The following is a 12,978-nucleotide window of genomic DNA, read 5'->3' as shown; positions in this document are numbered from 1 at the left end:
AGGGGAAGATCATAAAAAGAAACAAACGAAATAAAAAACTAAAAAACTGGATCCTATAACAATAAAGCATTCAAAAGTAAACAACCAACATTCAAAACAATAAAGTATAAAATGTAGCAATACAAACCATCTAACCATTAAAATTGTTCCCAAAGTCACCAAAAGAAATTTTTCGTGCTCATATGCTGCATTTTAAACATCAATGACGTTTTCTTTCACTAATCAACTTTTAAGTTTTGATGGATTAACCTTGACATAACATATGTTTTCCGATCCGCGGTGCACTCTTTTGAATTGGGATAAACGGTACAAAATACTACTAGGGGTTGCTAGGGCACTTCTCTACCTTCACAGGGATGCTCCCATACAGATCATATGTTATTACTTAAACCCTGGGAACATTCTTTTGGATGAAAATTTGAACCCGACAACAATTTGAACCCCACGTTGTCGGGTTTCTTATATACAAGATATATAGACATCCCCCGGAGAGAGATGGCTATGCTTTTTTATCCCTGGTTAGTACTAAAGAACCAACATTTGTAATGCCATGCTCATTTGTCAAGTTCTTTCTAATGAATCAGTAGCATCCAACAAGTCAAGGACGAACTGAAATAACTCAACAAAACGTAAAAAACTCTCAATATTATATATAGAGAGGAAATATAACTCAAAAGCCTCTGTTACACATTACTCATGTTTCTCGAGATGAATCCTAACGCAGTTGCATCTCACACGTAATATAATGTTTAACCGTAACTCGGTTTATATATACTAACATAAACCCTAACGCAGTTGCAACATGAGGAAAGTTGCACTCCATATTTTGAAATTGTGGCATTTTGTATTGTTTTTCATGGCTAATACCTGCACATGTTTCAGGCATTATAAGACACCCGAGTATATATATTGTGCAAATGTGTCAACCAAGGCAGATGTCTATAGTTTTGGCGTGTTGGTTTTGGAAACTATAACCGGGCGTAGAACGCCGGCTTGTGTGCTCCCCCGCAAATATGTAAGTAGGATCTATGTTAGGAGAAATCATATGGTCATGAAATTAAAAACGAAGAGTGTTAGCTACAATCTAACAGACATGATGAACTGATTGTTGTAGTTTCAGAGATATTGGTTGGAAGGGACACTTTCAAGTATAATCGATCCGAGAATTGACACGGACCCAATTTATATGAAAAGATTTTTGGAGATAGGATTATTGTGTGTTCAAGAAAGTGCATTGGATAGGCCAAGAATAGAAGTTGTTGTTCCCATGCTGCTTGACAGCTCATCTCTCACTCTACGCGTGTCGAAAATGCGAGCAGGGATGAAAGAAGAGCACACTTGAGGAGCTTCTATAAGATTTACGCCCAGAAGCGATGCAAAGTGCGCATTTCTTAAAACACAAATACAAGTTTTTCAAATGTATACATCTATGATAGGGTTTGGTGTCATACGTAGCGCGTCATAGCAAACCGTTGTGTCCCTTTAAGTAACGGTTAATAGGGTGTCATTCGTAAATCATCACCAATTCCCCTGTATCAAGACAAATCGGTCATTTAAGACGGGCAAAATTTCAATTTGGCATACTTGTAAACTCCTCTCATTTCTTCTACACAAAAAACCTTTTAGTGACGCCAGCTACGTTGTTCATGGCTTCATGCATAGAGAAAGAAATGACAACATAATGCTTTAAATGTTCAAACATATATTATAGAAAATGTGATACAGAATCACGTTCTCAGGCAAAAAAAAAAGTACAAATGGGCAAGAGAGAAGGATTTCACCAACAAATCTCTTTCCATCTCTTCACCGCCACCTTGTCTAAGTAATCTTAAACAAAGACATAAAAGTTATAGTCTTACATATAAAGCCAATGTTTTTTAGAACACAAGTCAACTTAGAACAATGCCAAATGTAGTTATTGCAGGACGCAAACAAACCAACCATTAAGGCTATGGCAGATTTGTTCAGTATACGTCACTTTGCTATTATCAACTTTCTTTCCCGGTGACACTGCAAAGAAAACATAACAAAAATGTCAGTCGGATTGTGGTTCACGGCCGAACGTTTAATGTTTCTAAGAGCAACTAGAAGTAAAGATCTACGTGTTCATTCAGTAGGGATGACAGTCTTCACAGGTTTACTTTTAACAGTTTGGTTGGATTGCAGTCTAGAAAACATGATGTTTTAAAACTTTTTATTAAAATAATAGTACGGTGCGATATGGCTAACCTGAAAAGCTCCGGGCACCCAAAAGCAACTTAGAGATGCATAGTTTCTCCATTCGAACCGACATCCGTAGGAGTTTCAGCGGAATTATTTTGAGTATTTTTTCCTTTGAAAAAGTTTAAGTTAGTTCCATCATTATTTCTTTTTAAAGTTGGATCCAACCGTTCAAATATTCTAGCAACTCCAGCCATTCCTGCACTCATTTCTCTCTGAACTCCTTTGCTTAATTCTTTAACTGAACTGTTTTTAGCAAGTAATTTTGCTTTTAAACCCTGAGTGCCTTTTGAAATAGATTCCTTGTATCTGCAAGACGTGCCAAACCATCTCAGAATAACAGAATAAATCTTTATATACAACAAATTAAAATAAACACGGCGTCTACTAAAAGCTTCCAGTTAACCCTTTACCTATTGTTATTTATATTCCCATTTTTATTGTATATGTATTTATTTGATTACATATGAAAAAACACATTATATAAAAATATTGAATTTCACAAGATAATTTATATCTACACTCTTCTATTATGAAACAATTAAAAAGAGTTAAAACACTTTACATCTGTTTCTTTATTCAATTGCTGACATAATATCGCTAGACATAAAAGTAATGGAGGTTTTCATTTCTAATAGCCTCAGGTTAATAAACTAGTTAACATATAAAGTGTTATTCTGTCTGCAGGAGAAAACAAAATCAATTGGCATACCTGGCTGAAGCAGCAGAAAACTTAGATTTAACAGACTCTGAAATCGCATGCATATCAGCTGATATTGGTCTTCCTGGGCTACCATTTGGTGACTGGCTATCAATAACCCTGCAACATCATTCACAAAGGTTATAGTGGAGCCCAAAAACTCAATTCTATCTTTCAATAAAGTTGTCAGTTTGGTAATGACATAACATAATTCTATCTTTGAAGATTTAAATTTCCCAAAACCATCATTTTAGTCGCTAATTGGTCAAAAAGTTAAAAGAGAAAACTTGGCTAAGGGGTAAACGAGTCAAATGGGTCAAAAACATTATGAACAAGTTATTAGAACTTAACGGTGTGATACCTATTTTCAGGAGTATGATATGTCACATGACTAATGGGTGAACCCGCAGATGGTGAAGTATGATCAATGGAAGTAGACATCGAGCTAGAACCAGCTAAATTGTCCTGCAATGAAGCATACCCTAAACTATGGAAATCCTCAAGTGAAGTATACATTTCTTGACCAGTTGACGCATCAGCCCTAGGAACTGAACTATGGGTTTGTGAAGAACCAGCCCCTAAATGTCTATGGTTGTTCCTTCTTCTACTATAGTGCCTGCTTCTTGCAGATGCCTCAAGAGTTCTAATAACTTGTTCTTCAAATTCGGGATCAACATACTCAACATCCTGAAATAACAGATCAAAGATAAACCTCAGAGAGTGAACGTGCCACAAAAGAAGCATTAACATTGAACATAGAACGTACATTATCAACTTCAGGATCCTCGTATACATGACGAACCGTGATCGCAGACCTCATGCGTCTTTCATCTTCAACCATAGACAGAAGCTCTTGACTATGTTATTTAAAAATGCAAATGAAATAAAACATCATAAGATCAAAGTTTTAATTCTCACACAGTTAAGTTATCTAGAATTTTCAATGATATGGCATTTTGTACCTGGATGGATCCTTCAACACGGTCACCTGCCAACATATTGGGCATTCTTCGCTTCTTTGTGACCTGACAAGAAGAAACCACCACCAATAACCAAAAGTGCAAGAGTCATAAAAAAAGCAAAGCAGGTATTTTTAAGTTACAAAAATAGTAGTTTTATAGTTTATACCACTCAAGTATACACTGAAGATGAAACTCATGCTTGCAGGTGGTCACCTGAGTACAGAAAAAGAACATAAAGATACAAATTATTATAATTGAAAGCAACACAAAAGTTCAACTACCACTTAGATCTTCAAAAGGCCATTGTATTTAATATTCAAAGACATATGATAACTCAGTACAGCCCATGAAATTTTGCATAATCAGTGTAGGAAAAATTTAGAACTAGTCAGCGATGAATCGCTAGACTAATTTTTAGCTAATTGGCCAGATCGCCCCTAGTCGGACCAAAATCGTCGGCCAATATCAGGACAATTTCCCGCCAAACTCTGTAAATTCCAGCCAGCCTTTTTAAATTTAATATAAAAACTGAAAATTACATATAAAAATGTGTCTGTGTATATAACTGAAAATTACATTAAAAAAAAATCCACTCCGATTAATCGCTAGTCTCCCCTCACCAGCCGACTAGCGCCTGGCAAGTTCTATAACACTCTGCATAACGAGTTTTGCATTATGATCATACTACGAACCAACACACGTATCTAATAATCATAACTCAACTCGATACACCTATGCCCCAATCCACTTTTTCCAAATCATATCATTCACCATACAGGTTCAATTACCACTTAGATCATACAGATCAACCTAACTCCACACCCGAAATACTTCACATCAAAATTAGGTCAACAGTCAACAGTCAATCACCTAATCTAATTCATCAATAACCGATTCAATCAAAACCGAAGCACGATCAAAGTATTAGATGTATAATTCACTAATTCATTAATTCATAAACACAACAAACAGTAATTAAATAGAATGCAGAGAGAGTATATGTCCATATCTATATGTATATGTATATATATACATACAGTGGGAGGATTATGATTAGAGTCAAAGGAGTCGAGACATATACTGCACACATCCTCTTCTGAACAAGTGCGATCGTCATCATCTTTAACGGTAACACCGATCGAGCCAACTGTTGACTGCGGTAACGGTAACGGTGACGGTGTGGTGTCCATTGGTGTAATAAGAATAAGCCGGAGAATAGAGAACCCTAGAAAGAAGTAGAGAGAAAGAAAGAGGGAGTTAATTTTATATGGGATGTGGAACAAGAATAATAATAATAAGAAGAAGAAGGGTGAATAATAACCCGATTCACACGCACACTTTTTGAAAAGTCAACAACATTGATTTCGTTTTTATTAATTTTATATTGTTATCTTTTATAAAGTTTTTAGATGTTATATATTTTTTTAAAACGTGTGTTTATAAAAGGAACAAGTTGGAGACAAATGGGGTTGGTGTAGGGCTGTAAGCGAACAAGACGTCTGGCTGTTTGTTTGATGGAAAGTTCGTTTATGTTCGTCTGTTTAATAAACGAATTGGACATTTTGTTCGGTAAGCTTAACGGGCAAACACAAACAGACACTGTGTTCATTCAATAGTATTCGTGAATGTTCGGTAACGTCCGTCCGAGCACGTACGGTAACGTTCGTTTAATAGTGTTGCGTATGTTGAAATTCCTTGAAGAATGAAGAACTTGAAGTTTATTTCTCGTGACACACTATAAGTTTGTGGATTTTGAACACCAAAACATTATTTTGACATTATTATATGTTTGGTTACTATGTTAATTGTTAAATATTTTAGTTGTCATGTGATGTAATGTTCATTATTGTTTATGTAAAATATTTTGATATGTTTATGTTTGTTTGTCCATTAACGTTCATTAGTGTCCATTGGTGTTTGTTTGTCCATTAGTGTCAGTTAGCATCCGTTTATAATACTAATGAACGAACATGAACGGCCATGGACAAACTCAGTTCATTAATGAATGGAAACGGACACGAATTTTCGTTCAGTAGAGTGTTCGTGAACCGTCTGCCTGTCCAACAAAAGCTTAACGGACAAGGTCTCACCCGGTTCAATTCGGTCTGCTTACAGTCCTAGGTTGGCGGCCTTATTGGTAATGACAAAAAATCAAATTTGAGAGGTTTTAGGTTCAAGTTGTTGCGCGTTGCGACGGCTCAAACTTATTCGCGAAGGAACTCTAATGTCTCTACCAGTTGCCTCAACAAAAACCCGAAAGAATCCAAACCCTCTCTATGTAGCTACTATAAACCAATGAGTACACGGCGGTAACTCGATAGGTTTCAGTTCAGTTCATTAAAACTAGAAGTAATCAAACATAATAAATCTAAGCAATATCCGTTAAACACAATTAGTAGCACGCAAAGTTACGAAAACAAAATCGACTAAACACATGTTGAAACACACAAAAATGTTAGAACACTATTTCTATTAGCAAACAAAACATAAAAATCACAAATACAACTTTCACACCGTTACACAATCGCCACTCCTACATGCCAAAAACACACCCTAAACTACCACTTCATTTGATGATAGCAGGTCTAACCGACTGTCGTTTTGGTCTTGATGAGACAGCTCTTTTAGGTGGTTCTGTTGTCAATGCATATATTCTCACAGCAAACAGTTCATCTGGAAATCCCTTTTGATCCTGCTACGTAAATAATCCATATAAACAAAACGGCCACCGTTAGTCAAATGTCCAAAATACCCTCGAACAAAAAACTATAGAAATCTTTTGTAAGGAGAAAACAATTTGCAACAAAATAACAGCTTTTGAAAACCATACAGTTTTCAGTTAAGATATCCAAAACAGTCGGTTTTGATGACAAGAACCGGAATTACCTTCATATCATATATGGTGAGACCACACCGCTTAAAGAGTTCCTTGAAGTACATATGCGACCTTGTAAGGCTCTTATCTTCATTATCCAACACAAATCCTGAATCCGTCAATGTCAAAACTCAGATATATTTTGATAACACTAACCCTTAACTCAAACTAAAAAAAACAATCGTCCTTTAAAAGTTCCGGTTGTTTTACACAACCATTTATTTTCTGCTTACGAGAAATCAAGAAATATATTTCATTTGGACACTTTAAAGGGCGATAATGTGTACGGGAATAAATTTATGCATGGAGAACCTACCTGACTTTGCAAGGTTTTCTTTCAAAACAAAAAATCCACCAGGTTTGAGCCCAGCCTACACATAAATAAACGCACTAGTCAGAAAAACAACAATTTAACCCAATGTATTGGTTATATACGTGTAAACAACTAAAGAACATATTAATCGACATGGTCCCAAATTATTTACTTCTCTGGTAATATTTCTATTTCTGTTTGATTTATCGTATCAGCTAACAAAGTATTCAAAGTCTGTGAAAGACCATCGAACTATGAAAACATCAAAGGAGACCACCCAACTTTCAATTTGGCATCTTTAAATACAAAACCATGTGTCAAATTACTATTATCCCGACAGTTGAGTTTTAAGTTTTTAAAATTGATGAAAAATTATTTTTTTTGCAAATTCAGTAACTTAGAGTTTACTTTTGACTTTGAAAACTAAAACCGTAAGTAGAGAAAAAAAAAGGATGCGACTTTACCTTTGCTCTCTCGAAGAATGACACAAAGTCATCATCAGCAAGATGACCAATGCACCACTGAATCCATATGACATCATACCTTCCTGCATCTGGAGTGAATTCCTAATATAATTCAACAAAAAAACTTTAGACCTTATTGTCACGGATGTACAGTGTTAATAACAAACGCATAAATACACACACATACACGTATAGTATTTACCCATACCTGCAGCGGAGTACAGTAAAAGTTGACAGCTTTATGCTCCTCCGATACCATCATATTTTCAGGAGACAAATTCTCACGCGCAGCCTCCAAGAAATGTGAGACGGGCTCAAGAAGGTCAACCTACAAGCAAATCAATTTCACGTAGCCAGTGTTATTTCATAAAACTCAAATTCTATAATTACTTTTGAACATATTCTTAAGGTATATATACAACGAATGAAGGGTAAAAAGGTCATTACCTCGTTGAAGTATCGTATAAGAAGATTTTTAGTCACCCTCCCAATTCCAGAACCACAATCTGCAGCAATTTTAATTAAACACAATAATTAAAATAATAACATTAGAAACCAAAAGCTATGTTTTGCTATATATAGAACTAACCAAGAGCTACAAGATGCTGATTTCTTCCGGAGTTAGGAAAAAGACGAGCAAAAAGTGTATTGAGAAAAGCCTCGCTGTTATTAATATCAGGCTCGTTCACATGTGCATATCCGCCCAGTACACCATCCACCGATGCTTCCACACGCTTCACACCGCAAAATTAGGGATGAGCAACCTTGCATCAAGTATTGATGCCATACTGGTACAGTACCGAACAAACACAATTGGTACCAGTACCGGTATTTGCTTTTCATGCTTTTGGTATAAGTACCATTTGGTTTCGGTATATACAATTGTACCGATACCGATTGGTACCAAGCCAATAAAGATCAGTATAGTATTCGCCTATTCGGTTTATACTCGTTTTCAATATCTAGGGGCGCGCATGAAACCGAAAAAACTGATCCAAAACCAAAGAAACCAAAAAAAATGAATCAAAGCAAACAACGATGGGTTGGTTTTATGTCTTTGTGTTCGGTTTCAGTTTTACATGTGATAAAGACAGAACCGGACCAAATTTCAAGGTTTTCATTTCTTACTTTTTATATGAAGTAAATTATAAAAATTTAATAAACATGTAACTCAAATATTTTAGCACGAATAGTCAAATACCGTTAAAAATACATATATATATTTTAGCCCAAATGTTCAATACTTCAATTATCCATTAGTTATTAATTAATAAAAATAATTTAAGCATAAATTCATTATTTTGGACCAATATTGCCATTCGTCCTAACTTTTTCAAGCTCAATTAGCACCACCAAAAAAACCGAAAGCAAAACCGAACGGCTTTTACTTTTTAAAAATCGAAAGTTTCTGTTTTTGGTCCATTTTAGCCTAAAAATCTGTTTTTCAGCCTACAAACTCTCAACCAAAAACAGCGAAACTTAAAAAAACCAAAATGAAACCAAACGCTTTCATAAGAGCATGTTTTGGATTGAGTTTCAAAACAGCTTATTGATATACGTGCTTTTTCAAAAAGCCATTTGAAATGACAAGATTTGTGTCTTTTAGAAAACAGCTTCTTAACCATTTCAATAGAAAAGCTAAAATAAAAGAAAGACTTTTAATTTTTATGATTGCCACACACGTTTTTAACTTATTGCTTTTTGTAAAAACCACCAAAGTTTTTATTTTTATGATTGCCACACAATAAGTTATTTTCAAACTCTAATTCAAAAACCTAAGTTTCGGTTTTTGGTCCATTTTAGCCTAAAACCAAACCACGCACACCCGTACGTCCCTACCAATAACTAATAACCAAGAGCTACCAAACTAAAATAATAAAATATCCTTCTTTGTCAAATTAGGGTTTAGTAATAATAATAATAATAATAATAATAGTTAAAACATAAGCTTACTTGCCAGTAGCCAACACCATTGCTGTACCACTCATGCTTCTTCTGTGAATCACCCACTTCTTCTCTCCACATCTCGTCGGCGCTCTTGAATTGCCGGCCGTTGCTGTCTAACCCGCTAATCTCCATCAGGTTTCCGGTGTTTGATTGTACTGTTACTCGGTAACTCTTGTGGGTTTGATGAGTAGCAGCCGATAATAATATTAATGGATTCAGATTCACTCCCAAGTGACTGCTTGCACCGAGCATGTGTTTTTGGGGGGTTTTGGTCTAGGTTTTTGTTTATTTATTTTAATTGGAAAGAAACCGTCTGTTTAAAAAGCTCGTGGGTTGTAGTTAGCTCGATAAAAGCTTGAATAAAACTAGTTAAAAAATTTGATTTAAAACGCCATGAGATGAGATGGCGTATATTTTTAACCGAGTCAAACTTGTCCTAAGCTCGGCTCGGTCTTAGGATCGTTTAACTTCAAAATCGAGCTTGAGCCTAGCTGAGTTGTCTCGTTTAATTTCGTGCTCGAGCTCGAACCCACCCTGGCTCGACTTCGGCTACAACCAGCTCATGGCGACGGACTGGTTTCAAACATGACCTAGTTGTAGCTCAAACCGGTTCGATTCATGACCAGCTCACCGGTTCGTGATCAATTCGTAATGGTAATACAAATCTCTCAAACCGGTTTGAACCCAACCATATTTGGAAAACATGTTAAAAAACTGGTTTTGACCATGGGTTGACCAAATCGGCCTGGTTTTAAACCAAACCAGTTTGGGATAATATTTGGTTTTTATTTATTTGATACATATGCGTTTAGATTTGGACATCTAGTTAAACGCGTGTGTTTTCCCTGCACATGCCTCTTAAACTGGCCCACAACTTTTTAGTAAGCGTACGAATAGTCCTAGGGTGTTAATTAGTGGACTAGCTTATCTGTATAATGCCCTTGGGGTGTTGATTAGTGGATTGGACATCCAGTTAAATAAGTGTTTTATCCTTACATATTCATCTTAAATAGGTGTTTAACTCCGACAAAATTATAGTAAATGAACATATAATCATAAGGTGTTGATTAGTACTCTAGCCGATGTGCATAATAACCCATGGGTGTTAATTAGTGGAGGAAAATCATTTGAAGGTTTTGAGAATTTAGGATATTTAGTTTCACTAAATAGTTTAGTGCAAACTATGAAGCCTATCATTTGAAACCATACCACTTACGTGTTCTTGAGTTCATTTATGAAAAGAAAAGCAAAAAAAAGAAGGTTTTCTTTTCTTATCTTTTCTTTTGGCATCTCATATTTCTCATAAATTTTATTTCCTTTCAAATTTTTCCAATTTATAAAGACACAAATTCTTTTATTTTACTCATCATTTTCTCTCATTTTCCCTCTTTTTCTTTCTTTTTAATGAAACTCGGGAACACTCTTTTTATTTTTTTTTCTTCATTTTCCTTCCTTAAATGAAACTCGGGAACACAACATATATTTTTCATCCCTCATTTTATTTCTCTTTCCTCCTTTAAATGAAACTCGAGAACAAAGTTCGTAAACTATAGATGTTATTGGTTTAATCAAGCATACGTGTTTAAAACATGGGGTGAAGCAAATGTATGTATATCTCAATAAGTTGAGTATGTAGTATACGAGTCAAGGGGTCAAGAAAAGGAAAAGACCCAATTCCCATAATACTGGCTAAAATGTTGATTATCTTGAATCCTAACGATTAATATGCCAATTGATTTTTAACGTTAGATGTTAACGTGTTGAATTCGCAAATTGATTAGCTATAAGTGATTATATGAAGTAAAAAGGGGTTACGTGATGAATAATTGGATGTTAATGATGATCATATAATGATGTTTGAAGTCATTTCCTTTGTGAACTAGCTTAAACTTGTTTATAAAGTATGATAATTGTTGTAAATTTAGTTATGTTTGTTGTAGACGAATTAAAAGGTGCTTGAAGGTGAATCATACTCAAAATAACTTTGGTATATCATAATTCATACGCTCACATACACACCCTTAACGAAAGAATAATCAAGTTTAGGTCTCAAGAATAAGATCGAACGCACGTGTTTCATTAGTAATGCGTCAAATTAAACGTGGTTTGCTATAGGGATGGGCAAATTCGGGACTGGTACCGGTACCGGTACCGAAATCGGTACCGATTTGGTACCGTCGGTACCGAATCGGTGCCAACGTTTTGAGTTTCGGGACCGGTACCGGTACGGTACGGGACCGGTATTTACCGAAATTTTAGCTTAAATACCGGTCCCGTCCCGGTCCCGTACCGGTACCGGTACCGAACCGAATATTTCGGTAACGGTACCGGTACCAAGAATCCGCGATTTTCGGGACCGGGATTTTCGGGACGGTACCGGTACGGTCCCGATCTCATCCCTAGTTTGCAATAACTAAGATACTAAACATCTTTGATTGAAAAAATCTCTGAACTATTTTCACAACAGGACAATTTCTCGAATCTCAAAATTAATCTTGTTATAAGTCATATAATAAGGTAACGTTTGGTTGATTAATGAAAAAAAAGATATTTGGTTGATTAATGATATGAAATCAACAATTACACCATGAAACATATTCTATCAAAATCATTCCCTCATACCTTATTTTGTCATTTCATTTATCTTTCAACCTGTTTTCTCGACGCCACCACCATCACCATTGCCATCGCCACCACCAGACTGCCAACAGCACTGTCGTCGCCGTCTTCAACACCACTACATTATCGCCAGCCGCTACCAGCACCACCAACACCAATGTTACCACAAGCACTACCACCACCATCATCACCACCACAAGCGACGCCTGACCACCACCATCGTTACCGCAATTGTTGCTGCAATTGCCATTTTTTATTTTGGTACTTTTTTATATTAAGACGAAAGTATTTTTACAATTTGTATTCATTTATGTGCTTTTCTATGCATACCAAACAACATAAAGTAATGAATCATTTCATTCTCCTAGTTTAACCAAAACAAATGAATGATAATAATCAATTTATTCAACTGTCCATTCTAGAGTTGCTCAAACCGGTGGGTTGAAATTGGTTCGACCTGGTCAACAAAAGTCAAAACTAGTTTATGATCGGTTTCATTTCAGGTTAAAACCGTTTTTTTAACCAGGTTACGATCAGTTTTGACCAATTCAGTGAAAAAAAATAGAAACCGATTCCAAACATGCGGTTCAATCAAATTCATTCTTTAATTTATTTATTACCTCTTACGAAAACAGCCACTAGGGTTTAAAAAAGAAGTTACAAGTTGCAACACTCTTTAATTATTATTATTATTATTATTATTATTATTACATTAAATAAACACCATCTTAAAGTAATACAACACCTTTTAAGCATTTCGTATAATTAAAAAGCCACTCCAAACGTAAACTACCATTTTCATTTCTTTATTTTTTCCATTTTCAAATACCAATTTCTCCAACGTCCAAACCCTAACAAAACAATTTCATGTTCAAATT

The 12,978-nt window shown here is 35.4% G+C and overlaps 3 protein-coding genes across 3 annotated transcripts in view; 1 reads left to right on the top strand and 2 right to left on the bottom strand.

The window, feature by feature from the left end:
• The window catches only part of LOC143538731 (uncharacterized), a 173,681-nt gene that overhangs the window by 23,724 nt on the left and 136,979 nt on the right, over positions 1 to 12,978 (top strand). The window lies entirely within an intron of this gene.
• Positions 1,735 to 5,144, bottom strand: LOC143537186 (E3 ubiquitin-protein ligase RHF1A-like). Its single transcript, XM_077031011.1, has 8 exons — positions 4,920 to 5,144; positions 4,049 to 4,095; positions 3,883 to 3,945; positions 3,687 to 3,777; positions 3,282 to 3,607; positions 2,933 to 3,040; positions 2,230 to 2,529; positions 1,735 to 2,010 (listed from the first exon to the last, which is right to left on the bottom strand). The coding sequence occupies exons 1-7, from the start codon at positions 5,070 to 5,072 to the stop codon at positions 2,259 to 2,261; spliced, it is 1,059 nt and encodes a 352-aa protein (XP_076887126.1). The 5' UTR covers positions 5,073 to 5,144; the 3' UTR covers positions 1,735 to 2,010; positions 2,230 to 2,258.
• On the bottom strand, positions 6,209 to 9,701 carry LOC143537175 (alpha N-terminal protein methyltransferase 1-like). The gene is made up of 8 exons (XM_077031000.1): positions 9,488 to 9,701; positions 8,124 to 8,268; positions 7,982 to 8,040; positions 7,743 to 7,862; positions 7,535 to 7,636; positions 7,074 to 7,128; positions 6,769 to 6,866; positions 6,209 to 6,574 (listed from the first exon to the last, which is right to left on the bottom strand). Exons 1-8 carry the CDS (start codon positions 9,611 to 9,613, stop codon positions 6,449 to 6,451), a joined length of 831 nt encoding a protein of 276 aa, XP_076887115.1. The 5' UTR covers positions 9,614 to 9,701; the 3' UTR covers positions 6,209 to 6,448.

The sequence above is a fragment of the Bidens hawaiensis genome, unplaced genomic scaffold, assembly GCF_021521415.1.
Source record: "Bidens hawaiensis isolate Kalapana, Puna unplaced genomic scaffold, B.hawaiensis_p1.1 tig00000780_1, whole genome shotgun sequence".
Lineage (NCBI taxonomy): Eukaryota > Viridiplantae > Streptophyta > Magnoliopsida > Asterales > Asteraceae > Bidens > Bidens hawaiensis.
The sequence above is the reverse complement of the archived record's forward strand: the minus strand, read 5'-3'. Positions and strand labels throughout refer to the sequence as shown.

Bases quoted from the DNA above. Each gene is read 5' to 3' on its own strand.
- LOC143537186 (XM_077031011.1), bottom strand. From the start codon at position 5,072: ATGGACACCACACCGTCACCGTTACCGTTACCGCAGTCAACAGTTGGC. The intron at 3,608-3,686 runs GTACGTTCTATG...CTGTTATTTCAG, and splicing joins AGGATCCTGAAGTTGATAAT to GATGTTGAGTATGTTGATCC. The intron at 2,530-2,932 runs GTATGCCAATTG...CACGTCTTGCAG, and splicing joins TTTTCTGCTGCTTCAGCCAG to ATACAAGGAATCTATTTCAA.
- LOC143537175 (XM_077031000.1), bottom strand. From the start codon at position 9,613: ATGGAGATTAGCGGGTTAGACAGCAACGGCCGGCAATTCAAGAGCGCC. The intron at 7,863-7,981 runs GTAATGACCTTT...ATTTGCTTGTAG, and splicing joins TTATACGATACTTCAACGAG to GTTGACCTTCTTGAGCCCGT. The intron at 6,867-7,073 runs GTAGGTTCTCCA...TGACGGATTCAG, and splicing joins AGAAAACCTTGCAAAGTCAG to GATTTGTGTTGGATAATGAA.